Source organism: Cetorhinus maximus, chromosome 3, assembly GCF_964194155.1.
Source record: "Cetorhinus maximus chromosome 3, sCetMax3.hap1.1, whole genome shotgun sequence".
NCBI lineage: Eukaryota > Metazoa > Chordata > Chondrichthyes > Lamniformes > Cetorhinidae > Cetorhinus > Cetorhinus maximus.
This window is the reverse complement of record NC_135881.1, coordinates 26,777,638-26,804,431: the sequence shown is the minus strand read 5'-3', so window position 1 is coordinate 26,804,431 and position 26,794 is coordinate 26,777,638. Positions and strand designations below refer to the sequence as shown.

General features: G+C 42.7%; 2 protein-coding genes across 3 annotated transcripts in view; one reads left to right on the top strand and one right to left on the bottom strand.

Moving 5' to 3' along the window:
* The window catches only part of nom1 (nucleolar protein with MIF4G domain 1), a 75,791-nt gene extending 73,473 nt beyond the window's left edge, over positions 1-2,318 (bottom strand). The window contains exon 1 of the mRNA XM_078537114.1: positions 1,347-2,318. Coding sequence (XP_078393240.1) covers positions 1,347-2,147 — 801 coding nt within the window. The 5' untranslated portion in view covers positions 2,148-2,318. The remainder of the gene's footprint in view (positions 1-1,346) is intronic.
* A 306-nt stretch (positions 2,319-2,624) lies between these two features.
* lmbr1 (limb development membrane protein 1) overlaps positions 2,625-26,794 on the top strand; it is a 251,981-nt gene continuing 227,811 nt past the window's right edge. For both annotated transcript variants that reach the window (XM_078537206.1, XM_078537213.1), the window contains exons 1-2: positions 2,625-2,869; positions 25,464-25,536. In XM_078537206.1, coding sequence (XP_078393332.1) covers positions 2,807-2,869; positions 25,464-25,536 — 136 coding nt within the window. In that variant the 5' untranslated portion in view covers positions 2,625-2,806. The remainder of the gene's footprint in view (positions 2,870-25,463; positions 25,537-26,794) is intronic.

Here is a 26,794-nt window from a genome sequence, read left to right as displayed (position 1 = left end):
ATTGCCATGGAGAATGCACCGAGGAACTGTGGTTCCCCCACTCTTCTGTTTAATTCAAAAAAAGACACAACGCCTGGACATATTCCTTTCGCCTGCGAGGGGCAGGTCCCTGCGTATGAATATGTGTAGCTTCTAGCAAGTGCAAGTGAGCCACAACGCGAGCCTGACATTCTTAAATTGGTTGTTGGTGTAATTCTTAGCACAGTCAGGATTGTTCAGCAAGTGCTGCCCAATCATGGAATCACATCTAATGTTGAACGTTATGTTCTAAGTTTTACAAACATGTCTAATTAATATATATGGTTAGTATTCTGTCTGTTGTGAACAGTGAAGGGATGTGCTGTTTGATAGACTTACAGCCTATGTACCTGACATCTCACCAACACAAATTAATATCTCACGTAACTCATTTGTGTGGTAGAATGTCTTTTTGGCTTGACGGCAGAACCCTGTAAGTAAAAAATATCACATGTTGCATATAAGCAGCATAAAACCTGTCACTCAAATTTTTGAGATCCTTTAACCTTCCGGGGTACTTTGAGGTAGGTCGAGCACTTTTCATGTCCGCAAATGGTGGCCTTAGGCCCATTCGAGAATATGCATGTTAAACACTGAGCACTGATCTGATCAGGTAGCCATTACCCCCCAGGATACAGATTTCATTCAGGACTTTGAAGATGTTTCAGTGCTAAAAAATATGATGTTCAAGCTTTAGAGTGGGTAAGAGACAGGAGAAAGATAAGAGGTGAATGAAGCTATGAAGGTGGCCTTGATATTTGTTATGAAGAAATTCTTGAAGTGAGGGTAGAGGGAGTGAGGAAAGAGAAATTTAAAGAGATCACTGCTAGTTAAGAAGGGGACCCTGTGACTATATTTCCCTTACGGCCGAGATGGATGTTGAAATAATTGGTAGCTTCAGTTGAGAAAAGGCACAGTGTTGTATAACCAGTTCAGACAACTGACAATTAGACTAACTGAGCACGAACCAGCCACTGCTCCAAGTATGAAATGTGAAGCTTGAGGAGGAATAGTATTACATTGGGAGTACAGGGGACTAGGGGAAAATGGAAATGTTGGTCAAAAATCATCCAAGGATGAAGAGTTGCTCAGCAGAGAAGCCAAAGAAAAATGGGTGACGAGATACCTCAAAATTTAGCACCTGACTTGAAATGGTGACAGGTTACAAGACTCTTGGAAAAAAAGTTCAGAAAACCCTAATCCTCCAGATGTTTCAAATTGATTTACAGGGATAATGGGTGAAATGCTTCAGTCCTTTTTCCCCAGAGACAGGCAATTATGTTCACCTCTTTCTCCTTATGTAAAACATAATTGTTACTGCTATATACCCCTGTGTTTCCACATGTTGGTTGGTCTGGCTGGGAACTTTCTTCATCATCATCACCCTCGTTGTGTGAAGCTTCCATTTCCACCACACTGTCCCGATCCACCTCACTCTCCTCATCAAAGTCTGAATCCTCTACGGAGCCCTCTCGATTCTCAGTTTGACTCGGATCACAGTCGACCTCCTGATTCATCAACTCCCCTTCCACTGCGCTCATCTCATCGTCACTCTCGTACAACCCCGACAAGACGGCGGCGCCGGGTTCAACGATCCCCAGGATATAATCCAGACCGTCCCGGGCGAAGGCCTGCGGGATGGCACTTTTATTTTTGCGCTTGTTGAGCCCCAGTGCTTTCTCCAGCCGCTTGATTTCTCTCTCCTCCTCCTCGTTGGCCTCCAGCAAGCCCATTCTCCGGCTTTGCTTCTTCTTGGCTACCCGTGGGGACAGTGGTGCCGCCTCCTCCCTTTCCACCTTCTCCTCGAGCGACCCCGGCCCAGTGATACCTTCTCCCTCGACGGTTCCCCCTTTCGCCGGTGGCGGTTCCACGACACTATCACCGCCCTCCCCACTCCCGGGGCTGCGGTTCAGATGCTTCCTCTGATAATAATCTCTCATCCTGCGCTTCTTCAACATCCTCCGCTCCTTCCTCATCTCCTTCCTACTTTTCATCCTCCTGGCCCCGAGGCCGGGATCCTGGAGCCGGTCCCCGTCCGCTTTGGCCGCCGTCGTTTCCACGAACCTTTGCACGGCCACTTGAAACTGCTTCAGTGACTTGGGTCCACGCCGCTGACCTTCCCTCTTCATGACTGACTTGAACCACAACAAAAAAAAATTAAACACAAGGCACGAGTAAAATATTTATTTGCTATTAATAAATATGGGAAACGGCTGTTAAAATAACCACGGCACAGTTCAGTGCAAAGAATGGATCTAAAAACGTAGCCACACACGCTCCAGAGCCGCCATGTTAGTTTAAAAAAAACGGTCATTTGACGGGGCCGCATCATTCTGACCTGACTCCCCGTCTAATCCCGCCTCCTATCCAATAACGCAATCTATTGGCTAAACCTGGACACAGGTCCCGCCCCTCCAGTTCTTATTGGTTTTTTCCCACGTCAATCTCACTCACGGCCTTTTTTTCCTATTATCGGCCCCGCCTCCTCCCTCGCGCGCTCGGAAGTTCGGTCGACACCGCCCCCAGCCTATCGGTGACCGCGATCTTGGGTGCTCGCGCTGTCATTCGGCGATACGTCAGCCAATGAGGGGCGTTGTTACTTGGCTGGGCTGCGGTCGCGCGGTGATGAAGGAAGAAGGTCGGGGGAGGCGATGTTGTTGCGCCACCGTTTGAAATATCGTGCTGCCAGTTCTCTGGTTTCGTCTCCTTATCGCATTACTTCCCTCCCAGTGTGGGGATTTTTTTTTGGGTTACTGTCGTTGTTGTAAATGTTAAATCTCAATGAAGGATGGACACTGACGATGTGACAATCAGAGAGCAAAACTTTCACAGCCAGGTCCGGGAGTACACAGTGAGTAACTGCACCTGCACCGCCTCTTCTCAGCATCGCCACTGCGTTTTGTATTGTTTTCAACACTGACTGACCGGACAGGAGTGAAACCAGTACAGAAAGGGTGGCGACTGCTCTTTTAGTATCCGTCCCCTATCAGTGTGTTTTCTTTCAGTAGCCGAGACTTCTGCTTTGTCTTTCTTTGTACATCCGTTAGATCGTGCCGATTAAAAAAATATATATTTTGTAGTCTCCGCGCAAGAGAGCGCGGTTGTTCCTGAATTGAATCACGTACCCTTTATTGTTAACTGTACCTCCTGTTCCTGTGGTTAAGATTGTTTTGGCAACGTTTCTTGTATTTCGATGGTTCGTTGTTTTCATGTGCGTGTAATTTTATACATTGACCTACGTAAAACTTAAGTGAGCGGGTTATTTTGATCTGGGAGATCCCGGCCAAGACACACGATTTGGTGTTATTGTAACGGTGCTGTCAATAGGCCCAGAATGTCACAGCGTAAGTGTCAAGGGAGCGAAATGGATCGATCGTTGGGTGTTCCGAGGTTGGGAATGAACGAATCCGTTATCCCTGGAGTTACTCATTTTTATCGATGTGATTGGCCAGCTTTGCAACACTAGTTCTACAGTTAACGCATTGCACATCGATATTGGCTAGGTGGTTCTGGTTAATTCGAGTATTATAGTACTATGGAGTGTTATTTTTGTATGTTAACAAAAGCATTGCCCTATCCCCGTGATATCTGTAAATAAGGAAAGGCATCTTCAATAAAAGTCGTGTGTTTTAGTTAACGCTGGTGCTTTTTTGGAAGTAAACCTTTCTAAATTTAATGTAATTTTGTAAAATACAAGTGCAGATAAAACTTTGGATTTAGATCTAATAGTAATTTAGAGCTATTTGATTTTGTTGTGATAGCTATAATGTCACAGGGGGGCAGTCTTGTGGCACAGTGGTTGTGTCCCTTGCCCTGAGCCAGAAACTCCAGATTCGAGTCTCACTCTGGGACTTGCTGGCCATGGATGGTGTGTTCATAATGTGGGCAAACAGGTTGATAATCAACCTGCAATTTCTTCCAATATGGCTATGGCGGTGGTAATAGTGGAAGACTCTCCTGGTCAACCAGAACCTGCAGTAGGCAAAAGCAAACCATTGTGAAGCCTTAACCATGGACCAACACATGGAAGTCTGTGGTTACCAACCACCTCTTCGGGCATGGTACCCGAAGAGAGAGTGTTATAATTAGATAAATAAAATCAATTATAGTTCAGCCAGGGACATTTGCTGATACCTATTTGACACATACTGTTGAGAATCCCTGAAATGAACACATTTAACTAGTGAGTTTGTCCCACAATAACTAACTGAACTTGAGCAATCAAGAGAATTACATTTTTGTTTTGTTTCTGATGTATTTGTCCAAAATTGTAATCCTTTGAGAATAAATACTCCAGGCATTGGAAAAGAATGCAGTGCAAAGCAAATTAATTTGTAGCTTTGATTTGTCACGTTTGAGTAGAGGTTGTGGAAGCTGGGAATATTAATTCTGGGGGAGAATTCTGTGGCATGGTTTTGTGGGAGTACTCAAGATCCTAAAGAGTGTAAATAAGATTAGCATCAACATGTTTGACATACATTCTTTAATTTGAGCATAGCCCCAAACTCAGAAGAGCTGTGACAAAATTATAATTCCAATTTTACCAGTTTAGGGTTAGCAAAGCGAATTGAATTCTAACCCCTGATTTAGAATCTCCCACTTCAGCATATATTGAGGCTGACATTTCAGTTGTGTACTGAAGGATTTCTATATTGTTGGAAGTGCTGTCTTTTGGGTGAAATGTAAACAAACAAGAGTGGAAGAATTGGGCTGTTGCCTAGCAACAGGGGTCCAGAGAAGCAGGTCCCTCCCATAGACACACACACAAGCTAGAAACAGCAGTTTGTTTTGGAAGCTGTTCCAGTTCAGTTGGTTTTGAAAGTAGCTGACAGGACAGACTGGAGCAAAGGGGACAGATAGCCAGTCCCAAGCTAAAAAAATACTTTAAAATCCAGGGGAACAGGAGGAAGCCCCAAGCAGACCTTCTAGTCAAAGGTAGGACAGGAACCTGTAAAAGACCCAGTTAAGAGTGAGGTGCTGAGAAAGGCTCCAAGCTTAAAGTTTAAAGCTTCAAGCTTAAAGAGATAAAGGCTTGATTGAGAAGAGTCAAGAAGGTCCAAAGAGACAACTCAAGGTCTGTAACTCTTTGCTATGGGCATGTGACGCAGCAGTGTACTGTTGACAGCTGAGTCGGTAAGCGTGTGTGTGGAAGACAGCTTGAATGCATGTGATGACCCAGGGAAGAGGAACATCAGAAGGAGAATTCACCTGGAGGTGAACCCTTGTGGAAGGTGCCTGAGAGAAAGCATCAGTTTGGGAGAAGATTCCAAGGTGAGGTCTTGGAGAGTGGAGGTTGGACACCCTCGTGTGAAAGATGGAGTTCAGTGAGACTGATTGGCTCACAGTGTGACAAGCATCTGGGGGGAGTTGATGAGAGATCCATAGCATCTGTCACTTAGTTTCAGAGTGTGGTGTGTCTGACCAAAGATAGCCTATTGGTTTACGTGGACCGTGTATTTACTATGAACATTAAAGTATAAGATAGCTTTTGTAACTTGTGTTACCCTTACAAATCTATATATCTGTAAAGATATAGGTATAGATGAAGGAGTATTGTAATGTAGTTAATCTTGTTGAATAAATGTTTTATGCTTTTGTTAAAAGTTCATTAGCTGACTCCTGTGACTTTGCTCAGTGGCTATTCTCCACGAACCTAAACAAACAAATAAAAGTTAGGATCTATCAAGCTGGGTTCCATTCTGGGATCAGGCTTGTCCAGGCTGTGATCAAAACAATATTTTATCCGTTGAAAGTTAAAGGAAAAAATAAGATTTAGGATAGGAAACGCAGGCCTGTAAGGAAGATGGATGATGTTGATGGAGTACTGTTTGGATGATTTCATTACAAAAGCACTCAAGTCTTGCCTGGCAGCTGTCTGTTGAAAGCTAAAAGGAATTGGCTTGCTTAAGAACTTGGCAGAGACCTTAGATGCATCAAAAAGGATTCTTGTGACACTGAAAAATGAGGTTCAAACGTGTTTAGAAAATGCGATGACAAAGGTGACAGTGTGAAACTTGGTGTTGATGCATATCCAGAGTTTTAAGGTGCTTATCCACCTGACTTCATTTATAGTTGCCCCGTGATCAGACTTTTCTATTGTGCCCGGCCTGATCAAACCAACACAAAGAAAGGGGAGAAGGCGAGATATAACAAATGAGAAAAGAAAACCTTGCATTATTGTACACTAGCCAAACAGAAAAACCTGTTATGACTGGGAGCAGCAGGAACCCTTGTTGCTTTAAAAAAAATTGGAAACTTTTCCAATAGATTATGAAAACAGCACTGATACTTCACAGAATCTTAATGGCACAGAAGGAGGCCATTTGGCCCATCATGCCTGCACCAACTCCCCAAATGAGTATTATGACCTAGTGCCATTGCCCTGATTTTTCCCTGTACCCTTGCACATTGTTTCTATTCAAATAATCATCTAATGTCCTCTTGAATGCCTTGATTGAGCCTGCCTCCATCACACTTCCAGGCAGTGCATTCCAGACCTGAACCACTCGTTGTGTGAGAACAAGTTTTTTCCCACATCGCACTTGCTTCTTTTGCAAATCGTTCTTGATCCATTTATGAGTGAGAACAGCTTCTGCCTATCTACTCTGTCCAGCCCCCTCATGATTTTGAACATCTCTATCAAATCTCCTCTCAGCCTTCTTCTCTCCAAGGATAACAGTCCCAACCTCTCCAAACTATCCTCATTGCTGAAGTTTCTCACCCCTGGAACCATTCTTGTAAACCTCATCTGCACTCTCTCCAATGTGTTCACATCCTTCCTATAATATGGTGCCCAGAACTGTACACAATAGTCCAGTTGAGGTCTAACGAGTGTCTTGGATAATGAGAACAAGTTTTGTACATAAGCTGTGCTTTTTCAGTGCAAGGATGATAAAGTGGTCCTCAAAGGTTTTCTTTTGATGTATACTTGAATACTGTGGCTCTTAGCCTTTCACAAGCGTGATCCAATTTTTACCATTTAACGTTTCTTCTATTGTCTTGCCCTGGACTAAAGCATCATTCCAAGCATGAAGCAACACCATCAGCAAATCCTGTGCAAGGTAGTTTGTGCTTTAGACTGATGAGGGAACTGGTATTTCATAGGTTATGAAGAACGATGGCATGCTGGATGCTGTGCACATGTCCAGTACAGCTTGGCATGTAGTGACCCCAACTACATAAGTAACAATTGAGAAAAAACAATGACCCAAAGGCGGTTGAGGAAGGGATACCCAGTGGATTGAGTGAGGCAGAGCTTGATATTTTCGATGGATGGTGACCCTGACATTTTCACAGAGATAACAGATAGAAATAGTTTCTTCTCGGAATGACTTAAAAGCTGTAAAGGATATAAGTGAAGATGTGCTAGAACTCATCACTGAAAATTAGAGAGGTTGGCGAGGTAGATTCTGTGTTATGTGTTTTGCATTGATTCTTCAACAACGAGGTATATTTATATAGCACCTTTTAATGTAGTAAAATGTTACAGGGCGATATGAAAAACAACTTGACACAGCCACAGAGGAGATATTAGGGCAGATGACTGAAAGCATAATCAAAGGGATGTGTTCCGTGGAGCATTTCCCCCTCCACTGGAAACTGCTTGAGGCAACCTTAGTGTCATATGTGATCCCAAAATAAGCTGTGGACCACCTACCTGCGCCATCACTAATGCAGCCTATTTCCATTTCCATAACATCACCAGGCTCAGCTCCTGCTTCAGCTCATTTGCTGAAACCCTCACCCATGCCATTTTTTATCTCTAGACTGATTATTCCAATGCACTCCTTGCTGGCCTCTAGTGTTCTAGGCTCCATAAACTTGAAGTTAGTCGAATTTCCGTGACTAGTGTCCTGACTTATACCAAGTCCTGTTCACCCATCGCTCCTGTGTTTGCTGACCTACATTGACTCCTGGTTAAGCAAAACCTCAATTTTAAAATTTTCATTCTTGTTTTCAAATCCTCCATGGCCTCACCCTCCTTGTCTCTGTAATCTCCGGCCCCACAGCCTTCGGAGATAGATATATGTGCTCTTCTAGCTCTGCCCTCTTGACCATTCCTGATTTTAATTGCTCCACCATTGGCAGTGCCTTCAGTTACCTGGACTCTGAACTGTGGAATTCCCTCCCTACACCTCTGTACCTCTCTTCCTTTTTAAGATGCTCCTTAAACATACCATTTTCACCAAGCTTTTGGCTATTTATCTTTAATATTGCTTATGTGGCTCAATGTCAAATTTTACTTTATCAGACTGTTGTGAAGTGCCTTGGGACGTTTTATTATGTTGAAGGTGCTATATAAATACAAGTTGTAGTTAAAGAAGGGAAGAAAGGTGGCAAGATTTATGGAGGCAATTCTAAAACTCAAAACAAGGCCACTAATGGTGGAGCGATTAACATTGAATGCTCAAGGCTAGAATTTGAGGAGTGTAGATATTTCAAAGGGTTGTGGGGTTGGAGGAGATTGAGGAGGTTAGAGATGAGGTGGAGTGAGGCTATGGAGAGATCTGAAAATGAGAACGCAAATTTTAAAGTCAAAACTTTGCTTGACCAGGAGCCAGTGCAGATCAGTGAGCACAATGGTGATCTGTGAAAGGAGCTTGAGTTAGAAAAACAGAGATTTGGATGACTTCAAGTTTGAGGAGAGTAGGCTAGCTTGGAGTGCATTGGAATAGGTCACATCTAAAGCTACATGGATGAGAGTTTCAGTCGTAGATAAGTGTCATCAAGGTAAAAGATAATGAAACGTTTGAATTTTATGCACTGGAAGGAATAATGCAGAGGGAAATTACTTCAGATCTCCATCAGAATTAAGTCAACACCAACTTGTTTAGTGCCTTTAACTTAATGAAATGTCACAAGGTGCTTCACAGGAGCATTGTGAAACAGTGTAACACTGAGCCACATAGGGAGATATTCGGTCAGATGACCAAAAACTTGATTAAAGAAGGGAATCCAGGTAGAGGGGCCGGGAGGTGTCGGGAGGGAATTTCAGAACTTGGGACCTGGGCTTCTGAAGGCACAGCCACTGATGGTAGAGCAATTAAAATCTGGGATGTTCAAGAGGCCAGAATAAGATGAGCGCTGATATCTTGGTAGGTTCTGAGGTTGGAAGAAATTACAGGGATAGGGAAGGGTAAGGCTTGGGAATAAGGATGAGAATTTTCAAGTCCAGGCATTGTTTGACCAGCAGCCATTGTAGATCAGTGAGCGCAGGGGTGATAGGTGAATGGGACTTGATGCGAGTTAAGACAAGGGTTTACAGAGAATGGAATGTGGGATACCTGCCAGGAGTACGTTGGGAAAGTTAAACCTAGGGGTAACAAAGGCAAGACTGAAGTTCTCAGCAGCAGATGAGCTGAGATGGAACGAAGTTGGGCAGTGTTACAGAAGTGAAAATAGGCGGTCTTGGTGATGCCATGAATATGAGGTCTGAAGTTTATTTGGGGTCAAATTTGACATCAATGTTGAGAACAGACTGGCTTCATCTCACACTGTTGCCAGCAACACCGTTGTTAGCTAGGGAACTGAGTTTGGACTGGGGACTGAAAATGATGGCTTCAGTCTTTCCAATAGTTAATTCCACGAAATTTCTGCTTAACCGGTTACTGGATGTCTGTCAAGTGGTCTGATATTTTACCAACAATGGAACAGTCATGAGAGATGAACTTGTGGTACAGCTGGATGTCATAAGCATGCATGTGAAAACTAACGCTGTGCTTTCGAATTATGTTGCTGAAGAGTGTTAAAGTGTATACAGGCGTGGGACACTCATTGGATAACTATTTGAGCATAAATAAAGAGACACTTTAGGGGCACTGGTGGTGGGTTGCATAGTTAGGAACAGTGCATTTGTAACGTTTGCCTTTGTGAATGAAGCTAAAACCTGAGTAAAGATTGACTTCTGGTGGTCTCCACCAGCTGACTGTCACAAGTTTAACAAAGGGCAGCATGTAGATGAGAAATAAGGGGGAGCCAAGGATCAATCTTTTGGAGACACCAGAGGTAACAGTGCGAGAGCAGGAAGAGAAGCCATTGCAAGCGATTCACTGACTATGATCAGATACATAAGAATGGAACCAAGTGGGACAGGCTGGGACAGACAGACTTTTGGTGTCTCAGGGAATCGAGGAAGATGGGGAGTGGGCAGGAAAGTAGAGTTGAAGCCCGAGATACACCATGGTCATATTGAATGACGGAGCAGGATCGAGGGGCTGTATGGTCTACTTCTCCTATTTCTTATGCTTACCCAGCTGGATGACTGGAGAGACATTGGAGGAGGATGGTGTGTGGTCAGTTGTGTCAAAGACTGCAGACAGGTTGAGGAGGGAAAGTTTTCATTTGCCACAGTCACATAGGATGTCACAGAATTGCTCGCAGAATAAATGAAAGAGCTCACCTATCATTAAATTTTAAGCAAGATTGTGTTCAGCTTTTTAAGCAAACAAAGGTTGTGATGCATCTTGGATTTTTACGTTGCTTCTCGGTTTATACAGGGTTGAGAGATTTCCGAGTGCAGGGAGCATGTTGGGAAGAGAGGCTGTTGAGTCATGAGGTGTGGGGTCAGGGAGGAGAGGCTGCTGAATGAGTGGGAGAGGGGGTCGGAAAGAGCGGCATATGTGTGGGGTGGAGGGGAGGGGGACTGATTCGCTGATTATGTGTGTGTGTCTACTTAAACACAGATTTTTATATATTGACTTGTTATGTATAATACTTGAGCTTGAAAAATTATATACTGAACATTATTGCCATTTTGTTTTTTCTGGTGTCTGAGATCATGTTAATTTTCAAGAGTTTTATATATATTCATTCATTGAATGTGTGCATTGCTGACAAGGCCAGCATTTGTTGCCTCTCCCTAATTGTCATTGAGAAACTGGTAGTGAGTTAAAATGGGATCATATTGGAAAATAGTCTGCGAAGCATTGTCTCGGTCATCTGCTTTGCTCCGCTTGTACATAATCCGGCAAGGTCATGTTCTGTTGTTAGGATGAACTTCACCTTGGATTACGTACATATGTTTTCAAACATTTATTCATTCATGGGATGTGGGCGTCACTAGCTAGGCCAGCATTTTATTGCCATCTCTAATTGCCTTTGAGCAGGTGGTAGTGAGCTGCCATCTTGAATTGCTACAGTCCATGTGGTGTAAGAACATCCCCCCCCACCCCGTGCTGTTGAGGGAATTCCAGGATTTTGACCCAGCAACAGTGAATGAATGGTGATATTATTTCAAGTCCAGATGGTGTGTGACTTGGAGATGTTCCCATGCGTCTGCTGCTCTTGTTCTTCTAGGTGGTAGAAGTCCTGGGTTTAGAAGGTACTGTTAATGTAAGCTGCTGCAGTGCATCTTGAAGATGGTACAAAGTGCTGTCACTGTGCCTGGGTGGGAGTGGATGTTGAAGGTGGTGGATGGGGTACCAATCAAGCGGGCTGTTTTGTCCTAGGTACTGTTGAGCTTCTTGTGTTGTTGGAGTTTCACTCATCCAGGCAAGTGGATAATATTCCATCGCACTCCTGACTTGTGCCTTTAAGATAGTGGACAGGCTTTAGGGAGTCAGGAGGTGAATTACTCTCCACAGAATTCCCAGCCACTGACCTGTTCTTGTAGCCACAGCATTTATATTGCTAGTTCAGTTCAGTTTCTGGTCAATCATAACCCCCAGGATGTTGGTGATGGGGGATTCAGCAATGGTGATGCCGTTAAATGTCAAGAAGGGATGGTTAGATTCCCTGGTTGGAGATGGTCATTGCTTGACACTTGTGTAGCGTGAATGTTACTTGCCACTTATCAGCCCAAGCCTGGATGTTGCCCAGGCCTTGCTGCATATTGACATAGTGCTGAAATGCTGAGGTTACTTTGGTGATTTGATACAAATACTTTGGACCACAGTTTTGATGGTGACAGAAGGTAAACAGAGAGAAAACTAATGTTTCTACTGACTTGAATTCTAATACTATTTGGCTACATAGGTGCAATTATTTGCATTCCACTACGGAAAGTGCGATAATTATGTAATTCCCTTGTCACACATTTTCAGACCTCTTTGTCTTTGGCCACTCTTAGCTCTGTTTATAGAAATTGCTGTCATATTCACAATTGCAGTTGTGGGTTGGTGTGTTTCACTTGTGTTTTGGCCGAGAGAGTGATTAGCAGTTCATGAGTCTAGGCTAGATAGGCTGTTTTAATGTGGAGGACTGTATACGCAAGCCTGAACCTTAATATTTCCATGTGCACTTTTCAGGCATAAGTCAGGGTTTAGCCAGAGGTTCTACTCATGTTAGCAGAAGTTAATGGCACCATCCCAAAATGCAGCCATCGGAAAAGATCCTGGCCAAATGGAAAATTGCCCAGGTATCACCTGGTCACTGCCCAATTGGCCTACTCCTAGTTTATTAGTGATGGAAGGAATCTTTAACCATACTATCAAGAGGCTCACCACCTACTCCGGTAGTTCCTTGGCATTGAAAATGACTTGCTTCCCCTTTGGTTTGATGGGTTCAGAGATGGCTGATATGTCCAATGTGCGATCTATAGACTTTGCCATATATGGGGCAGGTGGTGCTTGGAAGGTTGGGCAGATGAGTTGGGCAGTTTGTGCGCGCTCTCTGACACCTCGACTTTGTCTCTCCATGTTTCCGACCAAGTCTCACTGTGTTTGATGCATTCTTGCTTTGAGGATGCTTTAGAAGTATTTCTGTTGTCCTCCTGGAGTCTCCTGCCACGATGGAATTCTAAGTAGAGCAATTGCTTCGGGAGCCTGGTGTCAGGAAAATGAATGACTGTTATGTTCTGCCCATCGGAGCTGATTTTGAGTGATTAGCATTTCGATGCTGAGATGGCAGGATTGTCATATGAGGAGAGATTAGGCCAACTAGCTCTGTATTCACTGGACTTTGGAAGAATGTGAGGAGATCTCATTGAAACATATAAAATTCTGACAGGGATGGGCAGACTGGATGTAGTGATGATATTTCCTCTGGCTGGGGGATCTAGAACAAGGGGTCACAGTCTCAGGATACAGGGTAGACCACTTAGGACTGAGATGAGGGGAAACTTCTTCACTCAGGGTGGTGAACCTATGGAATTCTCTTCCACAGAAGGCTGTGGAGGCCATGTCACTGAATATATTTAAGAAAGAAACAGATTTCTGGGCTCTAAAGGAATCAAGGGGTATGGTGTGAGAGCGCATGAGTATGGCTTTGAGATAGATGATCACATTGAATAGCGGAACAGGCTCAAAGGGCTGAATGACCTACTCTTACTCCTATTTTCTAAGTTTCTAGGCTTCTGCCTTTTTTGTCACTGGATTTAGAGGACCTTGCAAGTGCACTGCTGGTGGTACTTCTCTAGTGCTTTGAGGTACCTGATATTGGTGGTTCAAGCCTCTGAAGCATATAGGAGTGATCCCTACGCTCCAATTTGGTAAATTGTGATCTTAGTCTCTGGTTTGAGATCCTGGTCCTTATATATTCTTTTCCTCAGTCAGCCGAAGGCTGTGCTGGCACATTGGGGGCAACGATGAATCTCATCCTCTATGTCTGCCTTCATTGAGAGGAGGTTCCCAAGACACAGAAAATGGTCCACATTTTCCTGTACTCTGCTGTTGATCTTAATTTAGCGGGTGGTGTTTTACTGTGGGAGCTGATTGGAAGAGGACCTTACTTTTCTGGGTGTTTAGTAAAAGGCCCATTTTCTCATTTGCTTTGGAGAAGCAGTTGACAACCTGGAGCCAGTTTCTGAGTGAGCACACAGAAGTGTCAACTGCATACTGGAGCTCCATGACTGAAGTTGGAGTATTTTGGTTTTGCATTAAAGGTAGCATAGGTTTAACAAGTTTCCCACCTGTTCTGTAAATTTTCTCCATGTTTGTGGGTGCTTTGCTTGAAATGAGGTGCAGTATTGCATCATGGAAGATAGAGAGGAGGGTTGCTGTGAAGACAGAGCCTTGTTTGACCCCAGTCATCACTGAGATAGGGTTTGTGGTGGTTCTGTTGGTGAAGACTATGGCTTGAATGTCATAGTGGGGTAGGTGGAGGATGGTGACAAATTCCTGAGCACAACCAGATTTGAGGAGAATACTCGATAAACCTTTGCAGTTGACAGAGTCAAAGATTTTCATGAGGTCAAAAAGACCATGTACAGTGGTTGGTGCTATTTCTTGCATTTTTTCTTGAATTTGCAGCGCAGTGAAGGTCATGTCTGTGGTGTCTCTTGATGGGCGATACCTCTCACAGGGCCCTGCCCTTTGCAAACAGACAGAGCATGCCCACTCATTGCGCCTTTTTCAATTAAATAAAAGCTTGGGGATAGCCATTCCGTGGTCCATTCCCCATTTGCAATGCCTTGACCAGAGGCGACTGGCATGGTTTGAATTTAAACAAAGCTTAGCAGTGAACTGTTCCCTAGTGCATTCTCCATGGCAATGCTTCTACCAATCAGAGTCCACTTGCTAACCAATCAGAGTCCACTTGCGAACCAATCAGCATCCTCTTCTCATGTAGTATAAATTGTTGTTCCCTTTGAAATTTCTTCAGCAATGCTCAAGATCTGTACGATCAAGTGACTACTTGTATACTGGAGTTGTGTGTTTCAAGTTGAAGACAGAGACTTGGTTGAGGAATTCTTAAAAATGCTCTCTCCAATGAGCACTGACTGCCTTCCTGTCCTTGATGAGCTTCCCTCCATGTGTTACCCTCTGCAGGTTCGGCCCTTGACTGCTTGGGCCATAGGTAGCCTTGACAGTGCTGAAGAAACTGCATGTCATTGGTGTCTGCAAGTTGTTGGATCTCCTGCAACCTTTCTACCCACAATTTATGTTTTATGTTGCTGTACTATTGCCTTCAGATGCCTGTACAACTGCTGCTTTTCTCTTCAGGTGTGGTGAAGTTTCCAGTCTGTGAAAGCTTTCAGCTTACATTTGATTAGGCCCTGTATCTTTTGATCGTTTTTGTCAAACCAGTCACAATGTTTCCTGGTGGAGAGGCCAAGGACCTCCTTGCAGGTGCTTGTTATAGTAAGTAGATTTTAGGGTCGACCAGGCACTACGAGCATGCTGAAATAAAAACAGAAAGCACTGGAAATACTCAGCAGGTCTGGCAGAGAGAGATCTGTGGAGAGAGCAACAAATTTTTCTTTGGAACTTGTCATATTTGACTCATTGTTAACTCAGTTTCTCTCTCCACAGATGCTGCCAGACCTGTTGACTATTTCCAGTGCTTTCTGTTTTTATTTCAGCATGCCCGTAGTGCCTGGTCGACCCTAAAGTCTACTTACTATAACAAGCACTTCTGTTTTGTGTTAAGTAAACTTCAGAAACTATTATATTGAGGACAGGAAGAAAAAGATGGAGAATGAGATTTTTTAGTTCAATTTTCTATGAACACTTTAAATTTTGAAGGAAACTAATTACCTTGTGGTTTCTCAACAACTAGAAAAGGGCAATGTCAATCACCCAATACCTATAGAGAGAAAGGTGGATATTTCCCTATTTAAATTTTTTTTCTTTTAAAAAGTTCAATTTTGCAAACAAAAGAAATTGATAGGGAGTGGGGCAAAGGTTGAGGGTATAAAACTATATGGCCATCAACCCTTATTGTCAGTAATTAGGGAGTAGCGGATAGGGAAAGGCGGAGGGGACAGTACAGAGTTTTTTGAAAGCAGTTCAAAAGGTAAGATGGGGTAGTAATGGGAGAGAGAGATGGTGAGAACAGGAACGAGTACGGGCTGCAACGGGGTGGAGGAGAAGAATGAATGATTGTGTAGGGAATCACTGAAGGCCTCATTTTACCTCTGACCTGTAGCATAAGGGTCTGGCACATGAAGGGTTAACATGGGACTGAGTACAGTACCGCCCACAGAGTGATGACCTGTACCTAGGGGTCAGTGTAATGTTGGACAGAGCTGTGTGTAGAAGCAAGCATGGAGATAGCTCTTAGCTTTGGACCTTTATTGTACCTAACACACGAACATATAAATTAGGAGCAGGCCACTTGGCCCCTCGAGCTTGCTTCGCCATTCAATAAGATCATGGTTGATCTGAATGTAACCTCAATCCCACATTTCTGCCTATCCCAGATAACCTTTCACCCCCTTGTTAATCAAGAATCTATCTGGCTCTGCCTTAAAATTATTCAAAGACTCTGCTTCCACTGCCTTTTGAGGAAGAGAGTTCCAAAGACACTCAACCCTCAGAGAGAATTTCTCCTCATCTGTCTGAAATGAGCAACCCCTTATTTTTAAACAGTGACTACTAGTTCTAGATTCTCCCACAAAAGGAAACATCCTCTACACATCCACCGTGTCAAGACCCCTCAGGACCTTAAAGGTTTCAATTAAGTCATCTCTTACTCGTCTAAGTTCCAGTGGATGAACATAGAAACATAGAAAATAAGAGCAGGAGTAGGCCATTCAGCCCTTCGAGCCTGCTCCTTCATTCATTATGATCGTGGCTGATCATCCAACTCAATAGCCTGCTCCCGCTTTCTCCCCATATCCTTTGATCCCTTTTGCCCCAAGAGCTATATCTAACTCCTTCTTGAAAACATACAATGATTTGGCCTCAACTACTTTCTGTGGTAACGAATTCCACTCTCTGGGTGAAGAAATTTCTCCTCATCTTAGTCCTAAATGGTCTACCCCATATCCTCAGACTGTGACCCCTGGTTCTGTACTCCCCCACCATCGGGAACATCCTTCCTGCATCTACCCTGTCTAGTCCTGTTAGAATTTTATAGGTTTCTATGAGATCCCCCTCATTCTTCTGAACTCCAGCCAATATAATCCTAATCGACTCAATCTCACTTCATATGTCAGTCCCGCCATCCCAGGAATCAGTCGGGTAAACCTTCGCTGCACTCCCTCTATAGCAAGAACTTCCTTTCTCAGATAAGGAGACCAACTGCACGCAATATTCCATGTGTGGTCTCACCAAGGCCCTGTATAATTGCAGCAAGACATCCCTGTTCCTGTACTCGAATCCTCTTGTTATGAAGGCCAACATACCATTTGCCACCTTTACTGCCTGCTGCACCTGCATGCTTACCTTCAGTGACTGGTGTACGAGGACACCCAGGTCTCATTGCACATTCCCCTCTCTCAATTTATAGCCATTCAGATAATAATCTGCCTTCCTGTTTTTGCTACCAAAGTGGATAACCTCACATTTATCCACATTATACTGCATCTGCCATGCATTTGCCCACTCCCTCAGCTTGTCCAAATCACAGTGAAGTATCTCTGCATCCTCCTCACAGCTCACCCTCCCACCCAGCTTTGTGTCACCTGCAAATTTGGAGATATTACATTTAGTTCCCTCACCTAAATCATTAATATATATTGTGAATAGCTGGGGTCCCAACACCGATCCCTGTGGTGCCCCACGAGTCTCTGCCTGCCATTTGGAAAAAGACCCATTTATTCCTACTCTTTGTTTCCTGTCTGCCAACCAGTTTTCTATCCATCTCAATACACTATCCCCAATCCACAAGCTTAACCTGTCCAGCCTTTCCTCATAAGACAACCTGTCCATTTCTGGTATTGGTCTAGTAAATCTCTGAACTGCTTCAAACGCATTTATGTCTTTCTTTAAATAAAGAGACCAGCACACAATATTCCAGATGTAATCTCACCAATGCCCTGTACAACTGAAGCATAACCTTCCTACTTTGATATTCAATAGCCCTAGCAATAAACAACAACATTTTTTTAGCTTTCCTAATTACCTTCTGTTCCTGCATAGTAACCTTCTGTGATTCATGCATCACGAGGACACTCAGATCCCTCCATTTGCCAGATCTTTGCCCACTCACTTAACCTAGTTATGTCACTTTGTAGCCTCCTTGCATCCTCTTCACAATTTATTTTCCAACCTAACTTTGTTTTGTCAGCAAATTTAGCAACGATTCCGTCGGTCCCTTCAGTCAAATCATTTACCTATGTATATAGTTCCTAGTCGTTAATAAATACTTACTGTTGAACTACCTAAGACTATGGATACCTTAATAAGACCTACTGAACTACACCCAACACTTTCCATCGCTGCCACCATGTTGTAACAACTCAAAACCTTGCAGAGGTGGCAGAAGAAAATTGAAATACTGGAAAACTGAAGGCAAAATTAAAGAAGCATTCTAACCTGAAGAAAAGCTCAAGAAGCGAAGGTGCAGAAAGAAGCCGCCAGAGAAAAGCTTAAAAAAAAGGCTTTGAAGCTGAAGGCAGAAATTAAATTCCTCACTGCAGCAGAATCCCATATTGAATCCTGTGAAAGTCCAGCTTCAATACCCAAAGTAGGCAGACTTAGGAGGGGTGAGCTAAAAAATTTAAAATTCCTCAACAACACAAGTCCTGAAAAATGTCGAATACTGCAGTATTCAGAAATTACTATTTAAATTGCATTCACAGATCCCTGAGTTGGCGGTTAAGTTCACTCCGATCAAAGGAAAATTTTTTTTTAAATTAACCTTGCCTGAGTAGGCAGTTTAAAACACCCAGTAAAAGCCGTGATTCAGTGTTTCCAAGACACGAGAATATTGCGCTAAAGTGAGGAAGACTAACTAGTTGATCCGCGTAGGCATTGTTAAGAAAAAATTTAAACAGACATCGTGAATGCCATTATACCAGCAAGCACAGAAAAGCCTTTGTGATGACGTGTACAGTGGCGCCATCTTGGATTTTCAGAAACCTTTTTGAAGCTGAACCTGCAATTTAAAAATTTTAACCATGGATCAGAAATCCATTCTTCCAGATAAATTTGGACTTATCCAAGGCCCAGATCACTCACAAAATTGGGGACTTTGGCATAAGAGACCCCTTAGATACATGATTGCTTCAGGTCTGGATAAAAAGGCAGAAGCTGAACAAGTTAACACTGCTTTATCCAGTAGGCCTGATAGCCAGACAAGGAATCAATGAATCATCTGCAAAATTTGATGGAAGTTTTAAAATCATACTTCTGAGGTTAAAATAAGCACAACAAAATCCTTGAAAGGGCTAAATTTAATAAACGTGTCCAGCACCCAGGAGAGCCTGTTGACTCCTTTGTTACTGAGCTGTACAGAATGGCTGAAGTCTGTGATTTTGGTGCCCTGAACTATGAGCTAATTAGGGATAGAATAGTTGTAGGACTGGCAGGTGATGCATCCTCAGACATGCTTCAACTGAAGGAAGGTCTAACTCTTGAGAAAGTCATTCAGATTGTCAGGCAATCTGAAATCTGTTTGCAGCACAGATGCATATATGGGGGTCATCTCCCTGGGCACACACTCACACACTCTCTCTCTCTCTTTCTCTCTCTCTCTCTCTCTCTCTCTCTCTCTCTCTCTCTCTCTCTCTCTCTCTCTGTTCCGGGATGGTCCCAGTCCCAAAACTGAATGGGTCCAGCTGTATTTGCATCGACTTGACACAGCTCAATAAAGTCATAGCCAGAGAAGTACACAATATGCCCTCAGTCGATGAAAGCCTGATTAAATTGTCTAAGAGCACAGTGTTTTCAAAACTTGACATCAGCAGCTTTTTGAAACTTCCCATAGACGAAGAGTCCACGTTGCTGACCACATTCATTATTCCCTTTGGCAGATTCTGTTTCAGTTGCATGCCTGTGTGGTTGCCTGTTTGGAATCACCTCAACACTGGAAACATTTCAACGTATAATGTTGGCCATTTTGCAAGGCCTGCAGGGTGTCATCTGCCCTATGGACACTGTTTTGGTTCATGGCACAACAGTGGAGGAATATGACAAAAGACTTGCAGTAGTCCTAGAATAGCTGTAGGAAGCAGGGCTGATGCTGAATGAGAAATGGGAGTTCTCCAAGACATCAATTCGGTTCCTGGGGCACAACAGCAATAAAGGCATTACTACGGACCCACAGAAAGCAAAAGCTATTAGTGAGTTCCCACACCATCCTCTACTCTGGACCTCCAGAGATTCCTGGGGATGTGAACCAGTTGGCAAAATTCTTACCAAATCCGGCACAGGTCACGAAACCTTTGAGATATCTATTTAAGAAAGAAGTGGTGCTGGGACACACATCAAGAGCAAACATTCACTCGCATCAAAGCAGTGCTGCTCTCAATTGACATTCTGGCCCACTACAACCCATCCCTGCCCACTACTTTAGCAGCGGGTGCTTCATCCACAGGCCTTAGAGCGGTCCTATTTCAAGAACATTGGATGGAAGTCACCGACTAGTGTACTACGCTTCCAGAGGACTGTCAGACACAGACTAGATATGCCATAATCGAAAAGGAAGCCCTTGCAGTCATGTGGGAGTGAGAGAAATTTTCAGACTACCATTGGCCTGAAGGCCACAATTGAAATGGACCATAAACCACTGGTGTCCTTAAGAAGCTGGAAAAGATGCCTCCCAGAATCTACGCCTCATGAGGTTCGTCTGTGAGATGGTATGTGTCCAGAGCTAAAACCAAATATACTTTCCAGGGCCAGAAAGGACCTTCTGACAATATAGGATGTCAATCTGATCGAGGGAAAATGCTTCAAGCTCCAATTGACAAGGAGACACCTGTCTGTGAGCACAAGTAAACTCCAACAGATTCATCAGGAACAAATGAGATGAGGAGTGTACCCGCATCTGCCGTTGGAGACTTGGGGTGAGGGTGAGGGTGAGTGGAGTGGGGAGATGGGGTAGTATTAAGATGTAATACCTGGGGTAAACTGGGATAACTTGTAAATAATCTAGATAAAGACTTGGGGATGGGGTGGGGGAAGAGTAGTATAAGGGTCTGGCACATAAAGGGTTGATGTGGGACTGAGTTCAGTACTGCCCACACAGTGGTATAAGAGAACACATGACCCACACCTAGGGGTCAGTGCAGTGTTGGACAGAGCTGTCTGTAAAAGCAAACATGGAGACAGCTCCTAGCTTGGACCTTTTACTGTACCTATGTATATAGTTTCTAGTAATTAATAAATTAATTAATTAATAAAATTAATAAATACTTACTGTTGAACTACCTCAGACTACAAATAACTTAAGACCTACCGAACCACTGCCAACGCCTCACAACATAACCTCATTCTAATATGCTCTGAAGCTATTGGTGGTTATTTTCCATGCTACACCACTCAGTACTTATCACCCAAAAGGAAAGAAGGAAAGACAGAAAAAATGTTAAGGAAGGAGGTGCAGAAGAAAGGAAGACAGGTGGAAGAGAAGAGAGAGGAACAGCATAACTATGATGAGAGGTCATTGTGTTACCCAATTCTCCAACTTGCTATGTGCAGTGTGATTGATTAGCAATATATTTGGTGTATATTTTGTCTCCACACAGACAAGTTTGAAAGCGGCACAACACCATCAGAGGTAGAAGGATGTAAATAGTATAACAAATGAGCATGTCAGAATTTCAAATAGGTATACATTTTTTTAAAATAAAGGACCAAGAGTGTTGTTTTTCATAATTCTATCTCAATTTATCTGTGCACTTTAGTCCAACTATCCCTCAGCCTTCAACCCTGATTCACCTGAAGACGGCGCTTGGGTATTGAAACCTCCTTAATTGACAGTATTGTAGTAAAAATCTAGTATTTGCATGTATTCCTGTCTGCATAACCTTGTCACACTTCTGCATAATTTTTCTTCTGTGCCATTTTTTCCCATTAGAAATTTATTTTTCCATAATACAAATGGATAAATGGAAATAGTGCATGTCAACTGTCTCCTATCGCTGTGTAATTCTAGGCTCTCATCACGAGGGTGCACTACACTCCTCCCATAAATTACTCCAAATGCTTTCAGAAACATTTGCATCTCCCATCTTCGTCCAACTAAAATTTCTGATGTCTAAAGTAAGACTTGAAAGAAATTTTTAAAAATCAATTATAATAATATTCCACAATGACCTCTTAAACATATTCTATTCATTTGTCTCTTGTGTCTCTTAATTTTGATTTAAAAGGAACTTGGATTTTCTCTCTCTACCTAAAGTTATGATGATAGCTGAATTCAAATTCAGCCTGAGCACATGCACTGTATCCAAGTTAACTTCATCAGGACTGTTCAGTAGCTGAATTGCTAGAATATTTATTTTTTTAATTGAGTACTTTGCATCTGTTTTTACCAGAGAAAAAGATACTACCAAAGTCCTCATAAAAGAGGAGGCAGTTGAGATGCTGGATGGGCTTTAAAATTCATAGAGGAGGTACCGGAAATACTGCTTGTACTCCAAGCTGATAAGTCACCAGGACCAGATGGGTTGCATCCGAGGATACTGAGGATGTAAGGGTGTATGTTGTGGTGATACTCGTCATAATTTTCCAATCCTCCTTTGATACGGGTGCCAGAGATTGGAGAATTGCATATGTTACACCCTTGTTCAAAAAAGCTTGGAGTGATAAACCCAGCAACGACAGGCTGGTCGGTTTAACCTGAGTGGTGTGAGAACTTTTAGAAATGTAATCGGGAACAAAATTAACAGTCACTTGGACAATTGCAGATTAATTAAGGAAAATCATCACAGATTTGTTTTGGGCAAATCATGTTGAAAGCCCATAAAATAAGAGAAAGTGGCAGCATGGATATGATGATAACTGAGTAATGGCAAACAGAGTAGTGGTGAATGTTCATTTTGCGGACTGGAGGAAGATACACAGTGGAGTTACCCAGGGGTCAGCACAAGAACCACTGTTTTCCTTGATTTGGATGAAATTGGAAACCAGAGCTTCTCAGGAGACTGAACCTGGTCGAAAACATATGTGTAATGTAACACTGAGAACCCTCTGAGCCCAGTGGTACAGTAAAGCCAGGCTGAAGAAGGCAGATGCTAGAGAATAGGCAAATAAAAATTTGCTATGGATGTTTGTTACTTGAGGATCATATTTGTGGATCAATGTCATCTAGACCGTAATCAGACTTGAGAAGGTTCTGCAGATGTGTGCCATTTTTACTCCTTTGAAGGCTGCGCCTGTAGAACTCGGAAACAAAAACAAAAATTGCTGGAAAAACCCAGCAGGTCTGACAGCATCTGTGGCGAGGAAGACAGAGCTAACGTTTCGAGTCCGTATGACTCTTCATCAGAACGCTAGGGCCATATGTCACTTGCTCATCCTGCTTTTTACCCTTAATGTCACCATTAGCACATCCTTTAGCTAATATCACCACTGTCAACACTCCTTTGACCTTTTGTTTATGACATCTTTGGCAATCTCTCCTTTACCTCCACCTATCACTGACCCAGCTCCACCTGTCCCATCCCCCTTAAACAGCTTATATTTCATCTTCATTTCTATTTCTCTTTAGTCCTGATAAAGAGTCATACGGACTCGAAACGTTAACTCTGTCTTCCTCTCCACAGATGCTGTCAGACCTGCTGAGTTTTTCCAGCAGTTTTTGTTACAGATTTCCAGCATCCGCTGTATTTTGCTTTCATTGACGTTCTGATTGTTTTTAAACAAAGTGCATAGTAAATTGTTTAGTAAGGGAAATGTGCAAATTGGGATGTTGGCTACAAGCTAGAAATTAGAGATGCAGATCAGAAACTTTGAAAATTTTCAAGATTGTTTTGAATTTGTAAAACTGCACTGCAGTGCAAGTGTCATATGCTCTTTTGAACACATTCTACTAAATAGCATAGATTGTGGTGTGCAAGCCGACTCAGTGTATAAGATGACCCAATTTGCATCTGCCCTGCCTTTCAGCCACAATATGCTATACTCGCATTAGTAGTCAGCCTCATTTTTCGCTCCACAGTTATGGCTATATCAGGTGATTATATGTTGTATTGCGATGATGTGCAGAAATTTAAGAGACAACCCCACACAGAGCGGACTCTGCATTGTGAATGACAAAGGAAAATGAGTGTTTCAACAAAGTAAATGAAGTATTAAGCTGGTTTCAAGCTAAAAGCCGTCACATTTGCTGACTCATCAAATAACTGTGCTGCAGCAAGGGATTTCAGCGTTAGTGAAAAGCTGATGAGAGAATGGATGAAGAAGGAATCTGCCCTGAAAAAGATGCCCAAGACGAAACGCGCCATGAGAACAGGGACCAGCCATTGGCCTGACCTTGAGAAGGATGTGTCGGAATGAGTCCTTGAAAATCGTCAGAATGGTTTCATCGTCACTAGAAATGCAACACTCGCTTAAGTGGGCCAAATCAAACCCTGAGTCTAGCTTAAATTTCGCCACAACAGCTAGTTGCTCTAGCTGCTTTATGGAATGAAAATGTCTTGTGTAGTAGCAGAAGACCAAGATCGCTCAGAGACTATCAAAAGACCTCTATGTCAAAATGACCAGCTTCCAGCAATGATTCTTCAGAGAGTGGCAAAAACACGAGTACCCATTCTGCCACATTGGCAACAAGGATGGAACGCCCATGAATTTTGATGTGGCCAGCCATTGAACTTTGGAGTGGTAAGATTTAGAAACTGTTGAACTCAGGACATGAGAAGACAAGATTTAAGGTGGCACCAGCCTGCATTGCTGGTGGAACAAAATTAAAGTCTATGGTAATTTTTAAACGTAAAACCATGCCTAAAATCAAGTTCCCTGCAGGAGTTTTTGTACATGGCTATGGCAACAGTTGGATGGATGACGATGGAGTGAAGTTATGGATTGATGTGTGGAATAGGCGTCCCAGTGGCCTAAATTAAGAATGCAACTTAATAGTGTGGAATGCAACAAGTTTATTGGCTTACTGCTGAAACCTTTGATTTTGGCAGCGGGGTCATACACGAGACACCTATTGGACGTGAGATCAAGAGGCATCTGTGAGGAAATAACAAGACATTGCAGTTGTACCAGGGGGTCTATCGCCTGTTCAACTTTTTTTGGATGTGTGCCTCTACAAGCCATTGAAGGATCATGCTCCCGCCAGATAGAATAGGTGGATGGTTGACGGAGAAAAACCTTGAGTGGAACTATGTCCATTGCCCTACCTGATTTTTTTTTTTGAGAGGCTTCTTCTTCAAATCGTGGGATGCTATCCATGCACAAATTATCATCAGATTGGTCAAAAATTGCAAATATCCAATTCAGTAGGTGGAGAAGATGATGATTTGTTGTGGAGGGATGATTTTGAAACTAAGTGTCACATCTGATCCAGAGCAGAATCTTTGTGTTGATGCTAGAGCCATAGTGACTCGATGAACTCGATGAGCTCTTTGCGTTGGATGCTGAAGACGATGAACTTGTTGTGTTTTAAAACACATTCATTGTGATTAAAGGTATCTTTGCACATCTAATTTATTGAATAAACCTTGCCACATTAATTTAGTATGAATTACTGGTGTTATGTTTTATTTTCAGATTTCAAAATGGTGACCAGGCACATCCACATTTTATACTCTACATATAAGTTTTTGCAATTTTTTTTGGAAAAAGATGAAAAAAGATAATGAGCCATTTTTAGTAGCAATTTAGAACAATAAAACGCTGGTCGCTGCTCCAAAATTTACCTGATGAATGCTGTTTTGTTCTGTTTTCTTTCAGATTTGTTTCCTTTTGTTTGCTATTCTGTACACAATCTCCTACTTCATTATCACCAAATACAAGAGGAAACCAGGTTAGTAGAGATTTGCATCCATACAACTATGTTTGAAGGTTGAAATTGTAGTTCATGGAAAGACTTTGGGGAATTAAAAGGTGAATCACACTGCAGAATACAAAGCCTTTGATCTGACTTACTCAGGTTTAATGATATTGTCAAGAAGAGGTTGTTAGAATCACCCTTGTTGAAGATTATCATAATCTGATTTTTGTGTAGTGCAGACATTACTTGCCCCATATCAACCCAAGCCTGGATGTTGTCCTAATCTTGCTGCAGCCTCATCTTCTGCTGAAACCCTACTCTATCATCTTTGCCTTCAGTTTGACTTTAATACTCATTGTTGGGCCTCTGAACTCCAAACTCTGCAACTTGCTTTTATTATGTTATGCTCATTCTTGATTTCTGTTTTCATTTGTTCCCTGCATGTTGCCTGTTAAGATAGTGGCTGCACTTTAAAACTAACTCCTTGACTGTGAATGACTTTGAGATTGCCTGAGGTTTTGGTAGGCAATTCTGTAAATGGATGTCTGTTTGTTCCTTTTTGTCCAACTCTAGCCAACAGTTCCTGGTTTCTTTTTTGCCCACAGCAATGTGACCTTCCTGGCCAAAATATCAAATTATATACTGCTTGACTTATCGTCTTAATGCATTATCCACCCTCAATGTCTCTGTAGCTTTCAACACGGTTCAACACCCTTTTTTCTTTTTTCATCTGTTTCCGTGGCATGGTCTTCCATTCCTACCTGTTGCGCATTGGGTAGCCCTATATCTCTGTTTTCCTTCCATGATCTCATGGGCACCGCCATTGTTCCAAGATTCCATCTTTGATCTGTTCTGATGAAGTCTCAGACCGGAAAGGTGAACTGTGTTTTTCTCTCCACAGATGCTGTCTGAGTTGCTGGTTATTTATAGTATTATCTGTTTTATTGCAGCTTCTGTGTACCTTTTGATAATCATCTTATCACTCTGCAAGTGTTCTCAATTTCTTCTTCATTAGCTGAGTCATCTAAATACTTACGAGATTGTTGACGGCAAGAGAACTTTTTCCAGCTCTTCAATGGCAAGACTGAAGCTATTCTTTTCTGCTTCCACTAGAAAGTTTGCACGTTACACACAGATTTGTGTTCTTCTTGTGCACTGGAATCCAGAAGTGTGCCTTCTCTGTTTCCTGTTTGACTCTTGCCTGAGTTTCAAACCCTACGTAAAAACCATGCACCTTCATTGCCTTCGCTTGACTTCTTTAGTACTCTTTGCAGGACCTCTGAATTCCACT